General features: G+C 38.7%; 1 protein-coding gene across 1 annotated transcript; it reads left to right on the top strand.

Annotated features, from left to right (window-relative positions):
- Positions 1-8998: 8998 nt before the first annotated feature.
- SPIC (Spi-C transcription factor) lies at positions 8999-17131 on the top strand. Its single transcript, XM_045867116.3, has 5 exons — positions 8999-9026; positions 10017-10113; positions 10837-10949; positions 12572-12680; positions 16566-17131. Exons 1-5 carry the CDS (start codon positions 9024-9026, stop codon positions 16991-16993), a joined length of 750 nt encoding a protein of 249 aa, XP_045723072.1. The 5' UTR covers positions 8999-9023; the 3' UTR covers positions 16994-17131.
- The last annotated feature ends 325 nt before the right edge of the window (positions 17132-17456 follow it).

Raw genomic sequence — 17456 nt, 5'->3', positions numbered from 1 at the left:
TGGTTTAGAACACAGGATAACTACCATTTACATAGGGGGTGCCTGGGTGGATCAGTCAGTTAAGCGTCTGCCTTCGGCTCAGGTCATGATCTCAGGGTCCTGGGATGGAGCCCTGCATCTGGCTCCCTGCTCAGCGGGGAGTCTGCTTCTCCCTCTCTGCCCCTCCTTCTGCTCATGCGAGCTCTCTCTCTCTCAAATAAATAAATAAAATCTTTTTAAAAAATACTATTTACATCGACATGGATGGAACTGTAGGGTATTATGCTAAGTGAAATAAGTCGATCAGAGAAAGACAACTATCATATTGTTTCATTTATGTGGAATATAAGGAATAGCACAGAAAATCATAGGGACAGGGAGGGAAAAATTGAATGGGAAGAAATCAGAGAGGGAGACAAACCATGAGAGACTCTCAAACTGAGGGTTGCAGAAAGGGAGGTGGGGGGGATGGGGTAACTGGGTGATGGGTATTAACAAGGGCACGTGATGTGATGAGCACTGGGTGTTATAAGCAACTAATGAATCACTGAACATTACATCAAAAACTAATGATGTATTCTATGTTGGCTAATTTAATTAAAAAAAAAAAAAACACAGGATAACAAATTGCCAACCTTGCAGCACCCCACAGAGACCATGAGAATAGATCTGTTGTCTCCCCTTCTCTATGGAGCCTTCACTAGTCTTTTTTTTTTTATTTTTAAATTTTATTTATTTACTTGAGAGAGCGAGCGAGCAGGAGTGGTGGAGAGGCAGAGGAAGAAGCAAACTCCCCGCTGAGTGGGGAGCCTGAGGTGGGGCTCTATCCCAGGACTCTGGGATCATGACCCAAGCAGAAGGCAGACACTTAACTGACTGAGCCACCCAGACGCCTGGTTTTTCACTAGTCTTATGTCAAAGGAGTTTCCTCCATTGGTATGAACACTGATAGGAGCTATTAATTACAGTAAATATATAGAGACTATGGAGAATATTTGTGCAACCTGGTTATTGGAAAGAGGCACCAGATATGGCAAGGGAAGATCTGGGTTTGAGTCCTGACTCTGCTGCTTGCCAGCTGGGCTGCAGGTCCCAAATGTGGTAGAAGATGCACAGTTTTGGTGATGGCACAGCTACCACAGTACATGTTTACTACTATTCCGCACTATCTCAATAAAACCTCTCTAGAGCCATTATCAAATTCTTATTCTCATTCTCATTTTGTCTCAGTTTCACTCCAAAGATAAGGAAGCAAAGTCTGGTTGAATGGTTAAAAGTCTTCGATTGGAGTCAGATAGAACTGGTTTGAAAAACCTTCACCTCTACCACTCACTAGCCATGCGACCTTGAGAAAGGCACTTAGCTTCCCGGAACCTCTGTTGCTTCATCAGTGAAGGGGGATAATTATAAAGCAGTACTTAACACTTGTTGAGCATTTATTAAATGTCAGGACAGTCGAAAGTACGTTACATGGATTCCCTCAGATTTTCAAAACTCTATGTGTAAGTAAAATCATTATCCGTATTTTACAGAGAGGAAACAGAAAGTTTAAGTAAGCTGCCCCAGTTTACAAAGATAGGAGATATGGAATCAGAATCAGAACTCACAGAGAGGACGCCTGGGTGGCTAAGTCGTTTAAGCGTCTGCCTTCGGCTTAGGTCATGATCCCAGGGTCCTGGGATCGAGCCCCACATCGGGCTCCCTGCGCAGCGGGAAGCCTGCTTCTCCCTCTCCCAAGCTCTCTGCTTGTGTTCTGTCTCTCGCTGTGTTTCTCTCTGTCAAATAAATAAAATCTTTAAAAAAAGAGAAGAAAATCATAAGGAAGAGAAAATACATTTATAGCACTGTACTGTATTTATAAAAAAAAAATCTGTATATAGGTGGACCTGCACAGTTCAAACCTGTGTTGTTCAAGGGTCAACTGTGTACTGTGATAAGGTTCTTACATGATACATGAAATGGTATAATGGTAACTCAAAAATTACAGAAGTATATCATATCATAACATAATCAAAATATAAAAAGCTAATGGAGGAAATAAAATGAAATAATAGAAATGCTTGTTTTATCCAAAAGAAAGCAAGAAAGAAAAGAACAAAGGAACAAAAATAAGTAGGACAAATGGAAAACAAATAGGAAGATAGCAGACTTAAATTTCTTTTTTTTTTTTAGATTTATTTATTTATTTTAGAGAAAGAGCAAGCCTGGGGACCAGCACACAGATGGGGACGGGGGGGGGGGGGGGAGGGTGAGGAGAGAGCAGCAGACTCCCCACTGAGCAAGGAGCCTGACACCTGGCTTGATCTCATGATCCTGAAATCTCGACCCTGAGATCACAAAAAGCTGAAATCAAGAGTTGGATGTTTAACCCACTGAACCCAAGAGACATACTTTAAATACAAAGACACAGCAGATTGGACATGTCAAAAGTAAAAAGGATAAGAGAGCTAGTGTGGTTAATATCAAAGGAGACTTCAAGGATTACCAGAAAGGATTACCAAAAAGAAATACAGAAATTTTATGATGATAGAAGACTCAATTTATCAAGAACACATAACAATTCCAAATGAGTATGCATCTAATAATAGAGCTTCAAAATACATGAAGCAAAAATGAACAGAACTAAAGACAAAAATAGACAAATCCACAATTGTTGTTGGACATTACTCCTTGTAATCTCTGTAATCTTCTGTAATCTTTATAACTGATAAAATATGCAGGTCAAAAAGAGTCAGTAAGAATATGGAAAATTTGAACAGTATTACCAGTGAACTAGATCTAACTGACATTTATCAGGCACTGTGTACAATAATTGTAAAATATACATTCTTCCAAATACAAATGGAACCTTCATTAATATAGGTCCTATGTTGGGTCATAAAACAGGTCTCAATAAATTTCAAAGAATCATCTAGTGTAAGTAATTATTGAAATGAGAGGGCTAGTTATTTGTCTTATAATCTGTGATTTTATGAATTCTCCTACTCTGATATAAGAAGTTTTCTAGCACCTTTTTCCAAATCTAGCAATATTATTTGCTTGCTAGGTTTTCAGAAACTTACTAAGTTTTCCTTTCTTTTTTTTTTTTTTTGAAGATTTTATTTATTTATTTGACAGAGAGAGAGAAAGCACAAGCAGGGGGAGCAGCAGGCCGAGGAAGAGGGAGAAGCAGGCCTCCTGCTGAAGACCCTGGGATCGTGACCTGAGCTGAAGGCAGACGCTTAACTGACTGAGCGCCCCAAACACCCAAAGATCTTAGTAAGTTTAAGACTCAGTTCTTTAATCCCTTAAACAGTGGAGTTATTTCTTTATTATTTTTGTTATTTTATTATTATTATTATTTTAAACTTCCTGTATAGTTAACATGTAGTGTTATATTGGTTTCAGGTGTACAATATAGTGATTCAACAATTACATATACTACTCAGTGCTCATCATGATAAGTGTACTCTTAATCCCCTTCACCTATTTCACCCCTTACCTTACCTTACCTCTCCTCTGGTAACCATCAGTTTGTTCTCTAGAGTTAAGAGTCTGTTTTTTGGTCTGTCTCTTTTTTCCTTTGTTCATTTGTTTTGTTTCTTAAATTCCACATATCAGTGAAATCATATGGCATTTATCTTTCTCTGATTATTTCACTTAGTTATACCTTTTATATCCATTCATGTTGGTGCAAATGGCAAGATTTCTTTCTTTTTATGGTTGAGTAATATTCCATTGTATATATGCACCACATTTTTTTTTTTTTTTTTTTTTTGGAAAGAGAGAGTGTACATGTGAGCTGGGGGGCTGGTGGTTGGGCTGAAGGAGAGGGAGAGAGATAATCTTAAGCAGGCTCCACGCCCAGCATGGAGCCCAACAGAAGACGTCACTCTCTCTCTCTCTCAAAAAAAAAAAAAAAAAAAAAAAAAAAATATATATATATATATATATATATATATATATATGAAGCTCTCTATTCTCAGAAAATGCAATCTTCCACCTGAAGCTTGGCACCAGATGATATAGAATCCAGAACATCTGTTGCTTAAGATTTTTTAAAATAATCTCAGTTACCACTGAGGACAATGAACTTCTGCAAAAGAGACTTCATCAGGAATCCTCTCTTTAGAGCCCCGGTTACTCCGCTCACTTCTGGTGTTGAGGGAATCGTTGATGTCTACATCGATAAAGATGTTCTGTGTATGTGTTTGTCTATTGGATATAAATGTCTTAAGAAGAAGTACTTAGGGATGCCTGGGTGGCTCAGTCAGTTGAGAGTCTGCCTTCCACTCAAGTCATGATCCCAGGGTCCTGGGATCGAGTCCCACATCGGGCTTCTTGCTTAGTGGGGAGCCTGCTTCTCCCTTTGCCTGCTTCTCCCCCTTTCTGCCACTCTCCCTAATTGTGTTCTCTCTCTCTCTCCCTGACAGATGGATAAATAAAATCTTAAAAAAAAAGAAAAAGGGGCGCCTGGGTGGCTCAGATGGTTAAGCGTCTGCCTTCGGCTCAGGTCATGATCCCAGGGTCCTGGGATCGAGTCCCGCATCGGGCTCCCTGCTCGGCGGGAAGCCTGCTTCTCCCTCTGCCTCTCATGAATAAATAAATAAAAAATCTTAAAAAAAAAAAAAAAAGAAAAAGTACTTAGACCTTAAATAAGAAGGCTTTGAAAATACAATATAGCAGGAGTTCCTAAACTGGAGTCTGTTGGCCCTACTTGGAGGGTCGCCTGATAATGTGTGCTGATAGCATTTTCCTAGGGACAGAACTCAACAGCTTTCAGTAGATTCTCAAGGAATAGAAGCTTTGACCTCTAAAATGCTAAAAGGACTTGCATCATCTTTTCAAGTTGCTGAAAGCGTTTTTACATCTTAGCCCTATAAAGAACACCAAACTATGTTTCTGTTTTCTCATCTATAATATTGGGTTGTGTCAAAAAACATCAGTGTGCTCATTGCTTTGGCTGAAGAAGTTCTTAAAGATTTTTTTTAAGATTTATTTTATTTATTTATTTTAGGCAGAGGGAGATGGAGAATGTCAAGCAGACTCCACACTGAGTGCATGGGGCTCGATCTCACGATCCTGAGATCATGACCTGAGCCGAACTAAGAGCTTAATGGATTGAACTACCCAGGTGCCCAGATTTTTTTAAAGTACAATCTACCCACCAATGTGGGGCTCGAACTCAACTCTAAGATCAAGAGTCACCTACTCTACAAACTGAGCTTGGCTGAAGAAGTTCTACATAGCAACCCTGGCTGCCACTCAAGGGTCCATTTATTAATATCTTGCAGAATAAAACTCTGGAGACATCAGCTGGGAAAATACTGGCTTAGAAAGTTCACTTATTTTTCCATTCATTTCAAATATGTACCAAGCCTGCACTCCTATAAGTATCTGTTGAGTGTTACAGAGGCTACCATGTGGACTGAGAACCTGGTCAAATGGAACCTAACCTGCAGACACAGGGCTCCAGCATGTTGGTTGAGATTATGTTCGTGAAATTACCCAAATCTAGACCCAGTCCAGCCTATCTCCCACATCTAGACCCAAATCTAGATCCAGCCCAGCCTATCTCTCACTTGCAATTGGACCTTAGGAAAAATCATGAAGCCTTTTTGAGCCTAGGTTTGTATTTCTCATCTGTAAAATGGGGCTAAGCAGGCAAATACTATCACATGCAATTTTTTGATTCTTCTGAAATATTTTTTTTGGTTCTTCTGGCTTGATGTATGGGTTGTTCTGGATCCTCCCTCCTACTTTCTAACTTTGCCTCTCAGCCCCTAAGCTCATTTTGCTTGAGCCCCCCATGGCTTTCTTCCTATGCCTTGACTAAACCACACTCATTTCTATTTAAGGTTCTTTACACCTGTTGCTTCCTCTGCCAGGAACTACTTCCCTGGTTCTTTGCATCTCTGCATTTCTTTTGCTCACTCTTTCTTATTGTTAGATTTCAGCTCACACACACATTCCCTCCTCAGAGAATTTTCGTGACCATTCATCATGACTCCATACTCTCTCCCTATCACCTTTCTCTTATCGTTTTCTTAGTACTCATAATCTAACACTTGAGTAGTTTGCTTTAAAAAAAAAAATTATTTCTCCTCATTAGAACTTGTTCAGGGTTATAGTCCCAGGACACTGGACAGTGTCCAGTAGAGAAAAAAGCTCAGAAATACATACTTGTTAAATAAATGAATGAACGGAACAAAGCGGAGGGCGTAGACATGGAAATGGTACAGATTAAAACCTCATCAACATTAGTGATTACAGTTTTATATGGTCATTACTATAACATCTACATTTCAGAAGAGGGGATGTGTGTTTACATTTGCATAACAAATTGGGTCCAAAAAGTAGATGGTCTAGAACAATAGTCCCGTATCAAAGGTCAGCTCAGATTCCAACAATGCAAAACAGAAAATCTCTCTCCCCACCCAAAAGGTTTACAAAAAATTCTTAGGTGGTTTTCCCCCTGGCGAAATGTGGTATCTTTTAAAATGGTAGAAGTTTGCAGTTAGGTAAGGGTGGTTCAGACACGTGTTTCAGAGGGAAAGTTATTTCTGCTTGGTACATGTGGATACTAGATCAGAAAGACAGGTAAAATGGAATGGGTAACGGGGCAGATGGATGGACTGGGAAGGAAGCATTATAGGTGGAGGGTACACCCCATGATTTCCATCAGAGCCACCAAAATCCATCTCCAGTAGAACTTCTAGCTAAATAAGAGAACTGGATCTCTCTGCAGATCAGCAGCTTCAAGTGTATCCCGGATCACCACGCATGAGCCATTCTTGATCGTTTGGGAAGCTCTGCTGGATTTAGGTATGGAGGGAAGACCATAGCAATGGATTCCATTTCCTGCTCCTAAATGAATGGTGGTAAATAAGGCTAAGGTTGGGATGAGGAGCCTCAAATGCCAGGACAAGAGCCTGCGCCTTTAAGATCTCTAAGTAAGGCGATAAGTAGGAGTGAAGTGGTTTGAGAGGAAAGAGGCCAATTTGGGAAGGCCAGAGTGAAGGTTGTTTACAGTCCAGGCAAGAAAGGCAATATAGGGTCTAGAATCAGGGGGGAAAACAGGAACAAAAAAGGGATGAACGAGAGTTGTGCAGGTCAGAGGTTTCCAGTGTGTCTGTGGGGGGCCAGAGGCTCTGCAATTTAGGCTGGGCCGGGGCATGGGGTTTGTTTGGGTGCTTTTGGCCCACGGGATATAAACTTCAACATGTCTCTTCAAAATAATAGCCCCTGTTGTCTATTGGCTGTATCGTGAAATAGAAATCATGAGTACACTATGTCTTTTAAAAAAAATCCCCTTTTGTAGCACTTCCTTAAAAACAGCTATTTAATGCAACTCTGCCAGTGAGTTCTTGACAGTTCTGTCTTAACGATTCTGATATTAATGAAACATCTTTGTAAAGGGTTGAAGTGTCTTCCTGGTAAGTGTTTAGCCTCTGTTTTTCAAAATACCTTGTGATAATTTTCTCCTTTGCCCTAAAGAATGTTTCTCATATTGATTGTTCAGATACAAGAAATATTAAACAATTGAAGTGATCAATAGCGTTTTTGAGCTTTTTTCTTCCCTTTGGGTTTGCTACTTTTAAGAGTTGTGATTGTTGTGATAATTTTGTGGAGTATTTTAGTTAAAGGCATTTAAGTATTCGATTCAAACTACAACACTCATTTGTTTTGGTGCTATGAGTTGAGGCATAGTTAATTGAAAGTCATTGACATGGCTTTTTAAAAATACATATACTGATGATGATCATTAGGGATCATAGCCCAGGCGTGATTTATGGGTTTTCTTTCTTTTTTTCCCTTAAGTTTTTGCTAAAATGTTCAACATCTCTCACATTGGAAAGTTGTCTTCCAGCTTTTTTGAGATACAAGTTTAAGGTGGAAAATGTGATGATTTGACATACGAATATATTATGAAATTATAACCACAATAAGATTAGTTAACACTTGCATCACCTTACATAGTTACCTACCTTTTTTAGGGATTTTTTTGCTCATATTTTCTTTGAACTGACATGGCATAGTGATTTTGAAGAGCAGAATAGAATTTCAGTGTCTGCTGACATATTATATTGATGTAATTATTATATTGATGGATATGTATAGTAATAGTGTGTTAGATTATATCATCTCTTTGTATTCTACAGTGTTAACGAGTAAACTCACTGTTTGCAGGGTAAATGATAATTTGTGTAAACAGTTGCTTGTGCTAAATAAAATGATAAGCAGTGTTGGACCCCCCACATGCTCTTTCATGTTATGTAGATTTGTTTGTTTTTAGTTCTATAGAACTTACATCTTTTAAAAACCATTTAATGTTTGTTTTGTTTTTATCAGTTTATTTAAAACAAAATCTAACTTACATGGATAAGAAAGTAGACCAGGGTTCTTATCCTAGGATTTTAAAAAGTCAATGGATGGGTTTTATAGGGTAAATTTTATTTGTAATGTAGATTCACATTTCAAGAGAGAAAAAGCCTATCTTTCACCAGATTCTCAGTAGGTTGACACCAGAAAGATTGGGGGGAAAAAAAGAAAATCACCAATATAAATGGAGAACTATGCTAAGGTAAAAAGGATTCTGATTTTCAGAATTTTTATTAAGATTTTATTTTTAAGTAATCTTTACACCCAATGTGGGGTTCAAACTCACAACCCCAAGATCAAGAGTCGCATGCTCTACTGACTCAGCCAGCCAGGCACCCCTTAAATACTTTAATTCTTAAAAGAATTTTGAAATACTTAAGTGTTCTCCTGAGTTACTTTTATATTCTCTTATAAGTTAAGCAGTTTAGGTAATTAACTCTATTTAGCTATTTTAACATTTAAAAAGTTTTGTAATAATAGAAAAGCAAAAAAAAAAGTTTGTAGGCAATTTTATAAGAAGAAAAATGTGTACTCATTAAAGAGACTTCAGATGGTACTTTTGGTTCCTACAAGGTATTTTCAGAAAATACTTTGAGTAAGATCTTTTAATTCAGAGGCAAATTAAATACACTATTAATTTTGTTTATTAATCTTTTTCAGAATTGTCAATATATTAATGAAGCATGGTAAGTTGGCATTTTAATCTTCTTTGGAGGATGAGCATCCTCTTTTTTTTTTTTTAAAGATTTTATTTATTTATTTGACAGAGAGAGACACAGCTTGAGAAAGGGAACACAAGCAGGAGGAGTGGGAGAGGGAGAAGCAGGCTTCCCGCGGAGCAGGGAGCCCGATGCGGGGCTCAATCCCAGGACTCTGGGATCATGACCTGAGCTGAAGGCAGACGTTTAACGACTGAGCCACCCAGGCGCCCCTGAGCATCCTCTTTGAAGGATGAATGTCCTCCATTTTGAAAATAAAATATATGGATTAGATTATAAGGGCATGAAATGGTTTGCAAAACAGTTCAATTTGGGGGCGCCTGGGTGGCTCAGTCTGTTAAGGGTCCGACTCCTGGTTTTAGCTTGGGTCATGGTCTCATGGTGGTGGGACCCAGCCCCGCATCAGGCTCCATGCTCAGTATGGAGTCTGCTTCAGATTCTTCCTCCCTCCCCCTTTGTCCCTCCCTGCTCACACACACTTTCTCTGGGTCTCAAATACATTAAAATCTTAAAAAAAAAAAAAAGTTTAATTTTATATCTTGGGGACATGCTTTTGAAATTAAGAGCATTCCATTTTAAGCAGTGATTCAGATTGTTTCATTAAAGGTATTTCCTTGATCCCTCTTTCCAAATCAGTCTCCTGCTGTACAACTCCTTACTAAAATTTTATGAGAATGTTAAATACTATACCATAGAATGAATACTGTTCTCTAAATATTGTATATTATAGAGCAGTGGATCTCACCCAGGGTTGAGAGAGTGCTGCTGGCAACCAGTGAGTGGGTAGAGACCAGGGATGCTGCTAGATTTTCTACAATGCACAGGACAGCCCTCCGCAGCAAAGACTTACCCAACCTTACGTGTCAATAGTGTCGTGGGTGAGAAACCCTCCTTTATATCAGAAAGATTAAGTTCAATTGATAATTTCATAACTTGAGGGTTCTGCCATTGTTGCAGCAGTCCTGTGTTGAACAAGACAAGCTGGGACAAGACTTTGAGGATGCTTTTGAGGTGTTGAGGCAACATTCAACCGGAGATCTTCAGTACTCCCCAGGTAAAGATATCAGTCCCTTCTTTTAGTGGTAATCAAATGGCTTCTTGGGCACACAGACGTATCAGAACAGAGAAGACCATTTTAATGTAGTGCATCTAGGGTTTATTCTAACAAAGGCAAAAAGCTTCCAGGGTTACCTAGGCTACGTAAATTTAAAGTGTCACATATGAAAATGCAAGAATATAGAGAATGACATTCCACATTGGAATACTAGCACATAAAATTATTTGCTGTTAAGCATACTGGTTGATATTTATCTAATAGATAATTTTAATTGTTCAGAGTGGGCTTTTCGGTTATTCTACTTTATCTCATAGACCTTCCATACAAGAGATATTCTACTCAGAAGAACATTCTTTTCTTTTGAGAGTAAATAAGATATTCCTCACCCATTGCCCTATAGACTGTGAAAGATAGTGCAGGTGAAATACAGGTATCTTGCCTATTGAGTTTACACAGGGTGTTTTGGGAAGTTCCAAGAGAAAAGAAATCATGGGATCTCTGCTTGCAAGGAACATGTGCTCCAGTAAGGGAAATGGGATATGTAAAAGATAACCAGTATAATGCAATAAATGTAGGGAAATGCAAAGTGATAGAGAACACATGATGAAGCAACCACATATATAAGCATATATGCATATATAAACATCATACACATTGCACACACACGCATGCAATTGTAAACTTCGACTTTTGGAGTTTCTTTTTCTGTTTTTAAATTAGATTACAAAAATTACCTGGCTTTCATCAACCACTGCTCTCATGTCAGAGGACATTCCAACTGCTATGGTATGCTGCCTACAGAGGAACCTGTCTATAATTGGAGAACAGTGATAGTGAGTACATGTACCAATAGACCAATCTCCCAGTAACAGGCAAATTCCCTATTCACACCTGCCTTCCACTTGGTGTAAGCTTGCTGGAACCCAGCTTAGAGGCAGCGGTGACTGTGAGAATACTCACAGACATCAGTGCTGTGAATTTGACAGTCAACATGGGTGATCCTCAGCAAGGCTGTCAAGAAGGAAACTGCCCTCCATCATTGCTCTCCATCCAGCATCAGAGGGTTTGAATGACTTCTAGAAAGATGTGTTTTTAGGGTTCTCACATTACTGCTTCTTGTCCACCTGGAAAATTGCAAAAAAGTATGGTTCCCCTATAAGCCATAGGGCAGAGTCCAAACTTCCCCTGCACTGGCTTTACCTACAATCTTGTATTAACCTGCTGTTTCCCTTCCCAAGCTCAGAGCTAGCTACACATCTTGGACCAACTCATGGATATTGTTATAGCTCCCTGCAAACAAAGTGTCCCCACCATCTATCTCTCCATTCATGTGTTCTTTTGTATTATTTTCTTTTGCTTTTTTTAAAGATTTATTTCTTTATTTGGGAGAGAGAGAGTGAGTGAGTTGGGCAAGGGGCAGAGGGAGAGGGAGAGAGAAACTCAAGCAGACTCTGCACTCAGCACAGAGCCTGATGCAGGGCTCGATCCCATGATCCTGAGATCATGGCCTGAGCCAAAACCAAGAGTAAGATGCTTAATGGACTGCACCACCCAGGCGCCCTTGTATTGTATTTCTTAATGCCATGTGGTGTGGTGTAAATATGAAATGTTTTTTTTTTTCTTTTTTTTTTTTTTAGTCATTACCTTCAACCATGCTATGTCAAATGTCCTTTCCCTGACCCTCTAAATTGTTCTGTTAAGGCCTCTCCACAGGACATTTCTTTGAACAGGGAATTTGGGTTCCAGCTTAACCTCTTCTACCTTACTTAGGGTTGCCAGGTAAAATACAGCATGTGGATATTTTTATTTGCTAAATTTGGCAACCCTGCTTCCCCTTTCAACTCCTACTCCCCAGTATATATCACAGCCTCTTGTGGCTGGGGGGGACTCCTTGCCTGCTGGGAAGTCTCTTAGGGGGTATGGTAAGGTGGCTCAAGTCCATCTTTGTCGATTAACCCATGGAGACCTACATATCCTTGCCATATGTAATGGTAACAGCTCAGGCTGCTTCCTCCCATCTCTTGGCTCTGCCCTCCCTTGGCTGCCATCTTTCTCTTGCCTCCTCTTGCCCAGATGGGCATCCAACAGAGGAATGGAAGCCCATCTTCTTCCCCTTTTTGCTGGCACTTCAATTTTGTACTCATAATTCTTTAAAATTTTCTTCCTGGCATTTTTAGGGAGAAGGAAGGAAGCAACCCCCTCTTCTTTCTTACAGGGAAGGGATGATATGAAAGTCTTCACAAAGCCAAAGAGTACCTTCCATCCCTTGATCCTCTCTCTATGTGGGTTTGAGGCTAGTTCTGCCCTGGGAGATATCTGGCTACAGTTGAGGATTATGCTTTTTAGAATTTAGGAGATGCTTAGCACTCTTTTTGTCCTCAGCTTTTGACTTTAGCCATCAACTGGGGGCCACATGGAAAGTCCCACTTAACATCCTCCTGCATTATTTATATAGAACAGTGCTGCGGACCTCTATTTTGAAGGAAATACTCATCAATCTCTGCCAAATATCCCTGAAAACCAACTGGTACAACCTGCTGTTCTCCATCAAAAGGGAGGAAAAGGTATGTGGATCCATCACTCTCTTTACAGGTAAAAGAACCAAATCTTCTTCAAATCAACTTTAAAGGGATTTCATATCTGAGTTTAGAACTGCATTTGCAAAATATTATAGTATTGTGATTAAGAATAATTTACCTCTGACAGACTGAACCACTCCAAGTCATTCATCTTGGGTGAGCCTTCCTATTGCTTCATAAAAATGTGAAGCTGCAAAGTGTCAATTCACTCAAATAAATCTGTATTCAAGAATAATGTGTCTATATTTGGGGTATAGAAAGGGGAACTTTTCCATAAGTTGTTTTAGCAGTCTTAACCCTAATCATGAAGGCCTTAGTATAGAAGTTGTCTTCTCCATTAAGTTTCCTGCAAATGAAGTTTCATAATAATTTCAATATTTCGTAAATTTGAAAACTTGATTTCATAAATTGAAGATGGTGGTGATCTCACCTAACAGTGGACAAAGTGATAAAGCAGGATAGTAGCCTCTGATGGCTGTGTTGTGGGCCACACACGGGCACATGTACTGTTGGAGGGAATGTAAATTGGTACAAAGTTTTGTAAGGCAATTTGGCAATAACTACCAAAGACTTAAATTTATCTTTTGACTCTTAGGGACTATATAACTGAGTGTGAACTCTGGATTAATTGTGAGAGCCTGGGAAGATCACTTAACTTTTTGTACCACAGTGTCCTCATTCAAAGAACAAATAATGATAATTGTACAAACATTGTATTGCTGTAAAAATTAAATGAAAAAGTCCATGTAAAGCATTACTCTCATAGCCTGGCACTGGATAATTTCTCAAGAGACCATAGAGGGGTGTGTGTGTGTACTATACACATTAGGATGTTCCTTGCAATGTTGTTTCTTGAAGGAAAAGAATGGAACTTACCTACTGCATCTGTCTGTGTATAAGGTACAGAGATGTGTAAGATGCATCATAATTTTACAATGAAATTTTTTTCATATCATAATTTCTAAATTATTTTCAATGAATATTTTTTTGAAAACTAGCTTTGTTCCTATATCTGCATCCTAGAATACTGTATCCTAGAACAAAATTCTAAATATTCAGCAATAATCTAATCCAGCAAAGAATAGTGCATAAAATCACACACGTAAAATAAATCTGTATCACTGAATATTGGTATTGAATATTGAACTGTTATTAGTAGTAATTTAATATAAGGAGAATAACACTTCTACCTCAGTCCAGTGTTTAGCTTGTCATTATTACTATTATTTTTTTAACTAACTATAAACTCCAGGATGTAAAGTCTATCTTTTCAATGATGTTTTATGTTGTAAAGCTTTGCCAGTATGGGCCATATCACCCACCATTTTCTGTTTTTAAAGTTTCATCTTCCACCTGAAACAGGGATACATTTGAAACAGAATGAAATTTCAAAATTATTTGGGGATTCATTATCCAGAGAAAAATAGTACATGCATAAAACAGAACACATAGCTGTTAAAAGGCAAGAAGGTATATCTTAATGCGTTGATAAAGAAAGAACTCTAGGGTGCCTGCGTGGCTCAGTCAATTAAGTGGCTGCCTTCAGCTCTGATCACAATCCTGGGGTCGTGGGATCGAGTCCCGCATTGGACTCCTGTTTGGCGAGGAGCCTGCTTCCCCCTCTCCCTCTGCCTGCCGCTCCCCCTGCTTGTGCTCTCTCTCTCTGTCAAATAAATAAAAATCTTAAACAAAAAAAAAAACAAAAAAAACCCCCTCTAAAATAAATTGTTTTAATCCTTTTTAATTCCATGATTTAAAAGTAATAATGTACATTATTTAAAGTCGAAGTGTTCCTTCTTCCCAAGTTAGGTCCCGGAAGTAACAGTTGTTACTTCAACAGCTGGGTATTTTACCCATCTATAGCTAATTTCTGTATTGTTCTCTGATTTAAGATATATTACTTACTGAAAAAAACTGCAAAATAATATGATACCACTGGTATTTTTATTTATTTTTATTTTTTTAAAGATTTTATTTATTTGACAGAGAGCACAAGCAGAGGGAGAGAGAGGGAGAAGCAGGCTCCGTGCTAAGCAAGGAGCCTGATGTGGGACTCGATCCCAGGGCCCTGGGATCATTACCTGGACCGAAGGCAGACGCTTAACTGACTGAGCCACCCAGGCATCCCACCACTGGTATTTTTAAAGGATGTGTGTATGTTTATATGCAAATTTTTAAAATTTAAAAAAAATATGTAGTAGAGGGCACCTGGGTGGCTCAGTTGGGTAAGCGACTGCCTTCGGCTCAGGTCATGATCCTGGAGTCCCTGGATCGAGTCCCACATCGGGCTCCCTGCTCGGCGGGGAGCCTGCTTCTCCCTCTGACCCTCCCCCCTCTCATGTGCTTGCTCTCTCTCATTCTCTCTCTCTCAAATAAATAAAATCTTTAAAAAAAAAATATGTAGTAGAATAGACTGGAATTTTACTTTCACTTTATGCTTTTGTTTGAATCTTTTACTCTGAGCACATCATACTTTTTTTTTTTTAAGATTTTATTTATTTATTTGGCAGACAGCGAGAGAAGGAACACAAACAAGGGGAGTGGGAGAGGGAGAAGCAGGCTTCCTGAGGGGCAGGGAGCCCAATGTGTGGCTCGATCCCAGGACCCTGGGATCATGACCTGAGCCGAAGGCAGATGCTTAACAACTAAGCCACCCAGGAGCCCCACATCATATTTTAATAAAAATTGAAATATTTTTTTCAAAACTGAAAACAAATTTTAAAAGGTGAGGATCCATTATCATTGATTTGACCACTGGATAAGAGACAAAGTTTAAGGCTGTGACTTTTAATTGATGATGTGTTTTTTGGTAAGTCCCTTTCATTTCTCAATTTGTAATTTTGAGATAATATAACCACAAAAAGATAATCTTAAAAACTTTTGAGGTTTTAGGATGAATGATGACTGATGCAAGAGTATTACTCCCCAGAGACTGTTCAAAGCAGTTTGGGAAACCACTATTCCACTCTCTCTATGGGAAAAGGGAATTTGGCCATGAATGTGTTAGCTACTGATAGATCTGGTAAGGCATCATATTTACAGGCCAATTCAGAAGTCACAAAATGGGCTGTCCCCTTTGTTCTTTGTTAGGGCCAAAGACATCCAATCAACTTAACAAAAATCACAACAAATCCTCTTGAAGTTTTCTGTCTAGACATTCTGAAATATAGGGCTGTATTCCTAAAGAGATAAACTCTGGTGGTACCATTTTATTTCACAGCAATGAAAAATAACCACAATGCCCATTGTCATTGCTCATAAATGATGTCAAAATGTCATGAAGGTGGCAATGAAGGTGGCATTTCCACTCCAGTTTTTTCTGTTCTTTATTTTTTGCATAACTATGTAGACCATTTTTTTTTACCTAAGTCTTTGTTATTAATTTTACTCATATTTATATTTGAATATTATTTTGCATTTTATAAAATACTTTCACATTCCTTACCTCATTTGACTTGACTATTTGAATAAAGCCCTTTCAAATGATTTGTTTTTTGAAAATGGCTTTTGAGGCTTCTCTTTATTTAAAACCACTAAACTTTGCAGTTCATTTTGCTCAGTTTTGTTGTTCTAACATACGACATAGAACTAGTAGTTCAAGATTTAATGGTGAAGAAAGACCACCTGACAGATGGCAGACTTGGATAAAAAGGCACCAGGCTTTCCTTTCCAGTGAAGGACAGTACAAAAATTTTTACAACATCCCCAACAAAGCAAGGTCCAACTGAAACTTCAGTTAGGCCAAACAGACCTCTGACTTTCAAGTCCCAGTGCAGCTTTGAATTTAGTAGGCACTCAACAAACCCTTCTTGAGGCTGTTTCCTTGTGCATAGCCATGGTGGAGTATGACATTGTTTTTCTCAATTTTAGGCAGGAAGAAGCTCCGACTGTTCGAATACCTTCATGAATCCCTGTGTAATCCTGAGATGGCATCTTGTATTCAGTGGGTAGATAAAACCAAAGGCATCTTTCAGTTTGTGTCAAAAAACAAAGAAAAACTTGCCCAACTTTGGGGGAAAAGAAAAGGCAACCGGAAGACCATGACTTACCAGAAAATGGCCAGAGCACTGAGGAATTATGGAAGAACTGGGGAAATCACCAAAATCCGAAGAAAGCTAACTTACCAATTCAGTGAAGCCATTCTCCAAAGACTCTCTCCATCTTATTTCTTAGAAAAAGAGATCTTCTACTCACCGTATGTTCAACCTGAGCAAGGCTTTCTCAGCTTCAGTAACTGGAATGCAAATTATAATTGTCCATATGCTGATTATCATGAGCTAAGCCACCCTGATTGCTAAATATTCTCTTACATTTCATGATTCCCTGGCATCAGAAATCCCTACCAATTTCAAGATTTTTCTCTTAAAGCAAATGCTGGAGAGGGAAAAACAATTAACTTCATTGTTTCTAATCTTTTATTAAATAGATTATAATCTGTACAGACTTGGTGAAAAAAGCTGCCAGTGAACGACTTGTAAATGATCGAGCCCCATTTGAAAGTACAGACGAAATGTCCTTGCTCTTACTATTGTTTATGCAACACTTTCAGGTAAACAATGCTAGTAGAGATTATTTGACCTATATTGATTAAAAAATTGTTTTCCTGTCATACACTAAGGCAAAAAAAAATACCACTCTAACATATCTGATGGCTTTAGTGACAACAAAATTGCATATGGTAGTCTTCACGCTAAAATACATTCATGATTTTAAAAAAACTATTTTCTTTGCACTTCAGACCTCATGGTCTGTAACCCTGTG

This window comes from Mirounga angustirostris, unplaced genomic scaffold (assembly GCF_029215605.1).
Source record: "Mirounga angustirostris isolate CCGP_5_RB_7025 unplaced genomic scaffold, mMirAng1.0.hap1 SCAF_5, whole genome shotgun sequence".
NCBI lineage: Eukaryota > Metazoa > Chordata > Mammalia > Carnivora > Phocidae > Mirounga > Mirounga angustirostris.
The sequence above is the reverse complement of the archived record's forward strand: the minus strand, read 5'-3'. Positions and strand labels throughout refer to the sequence as shown.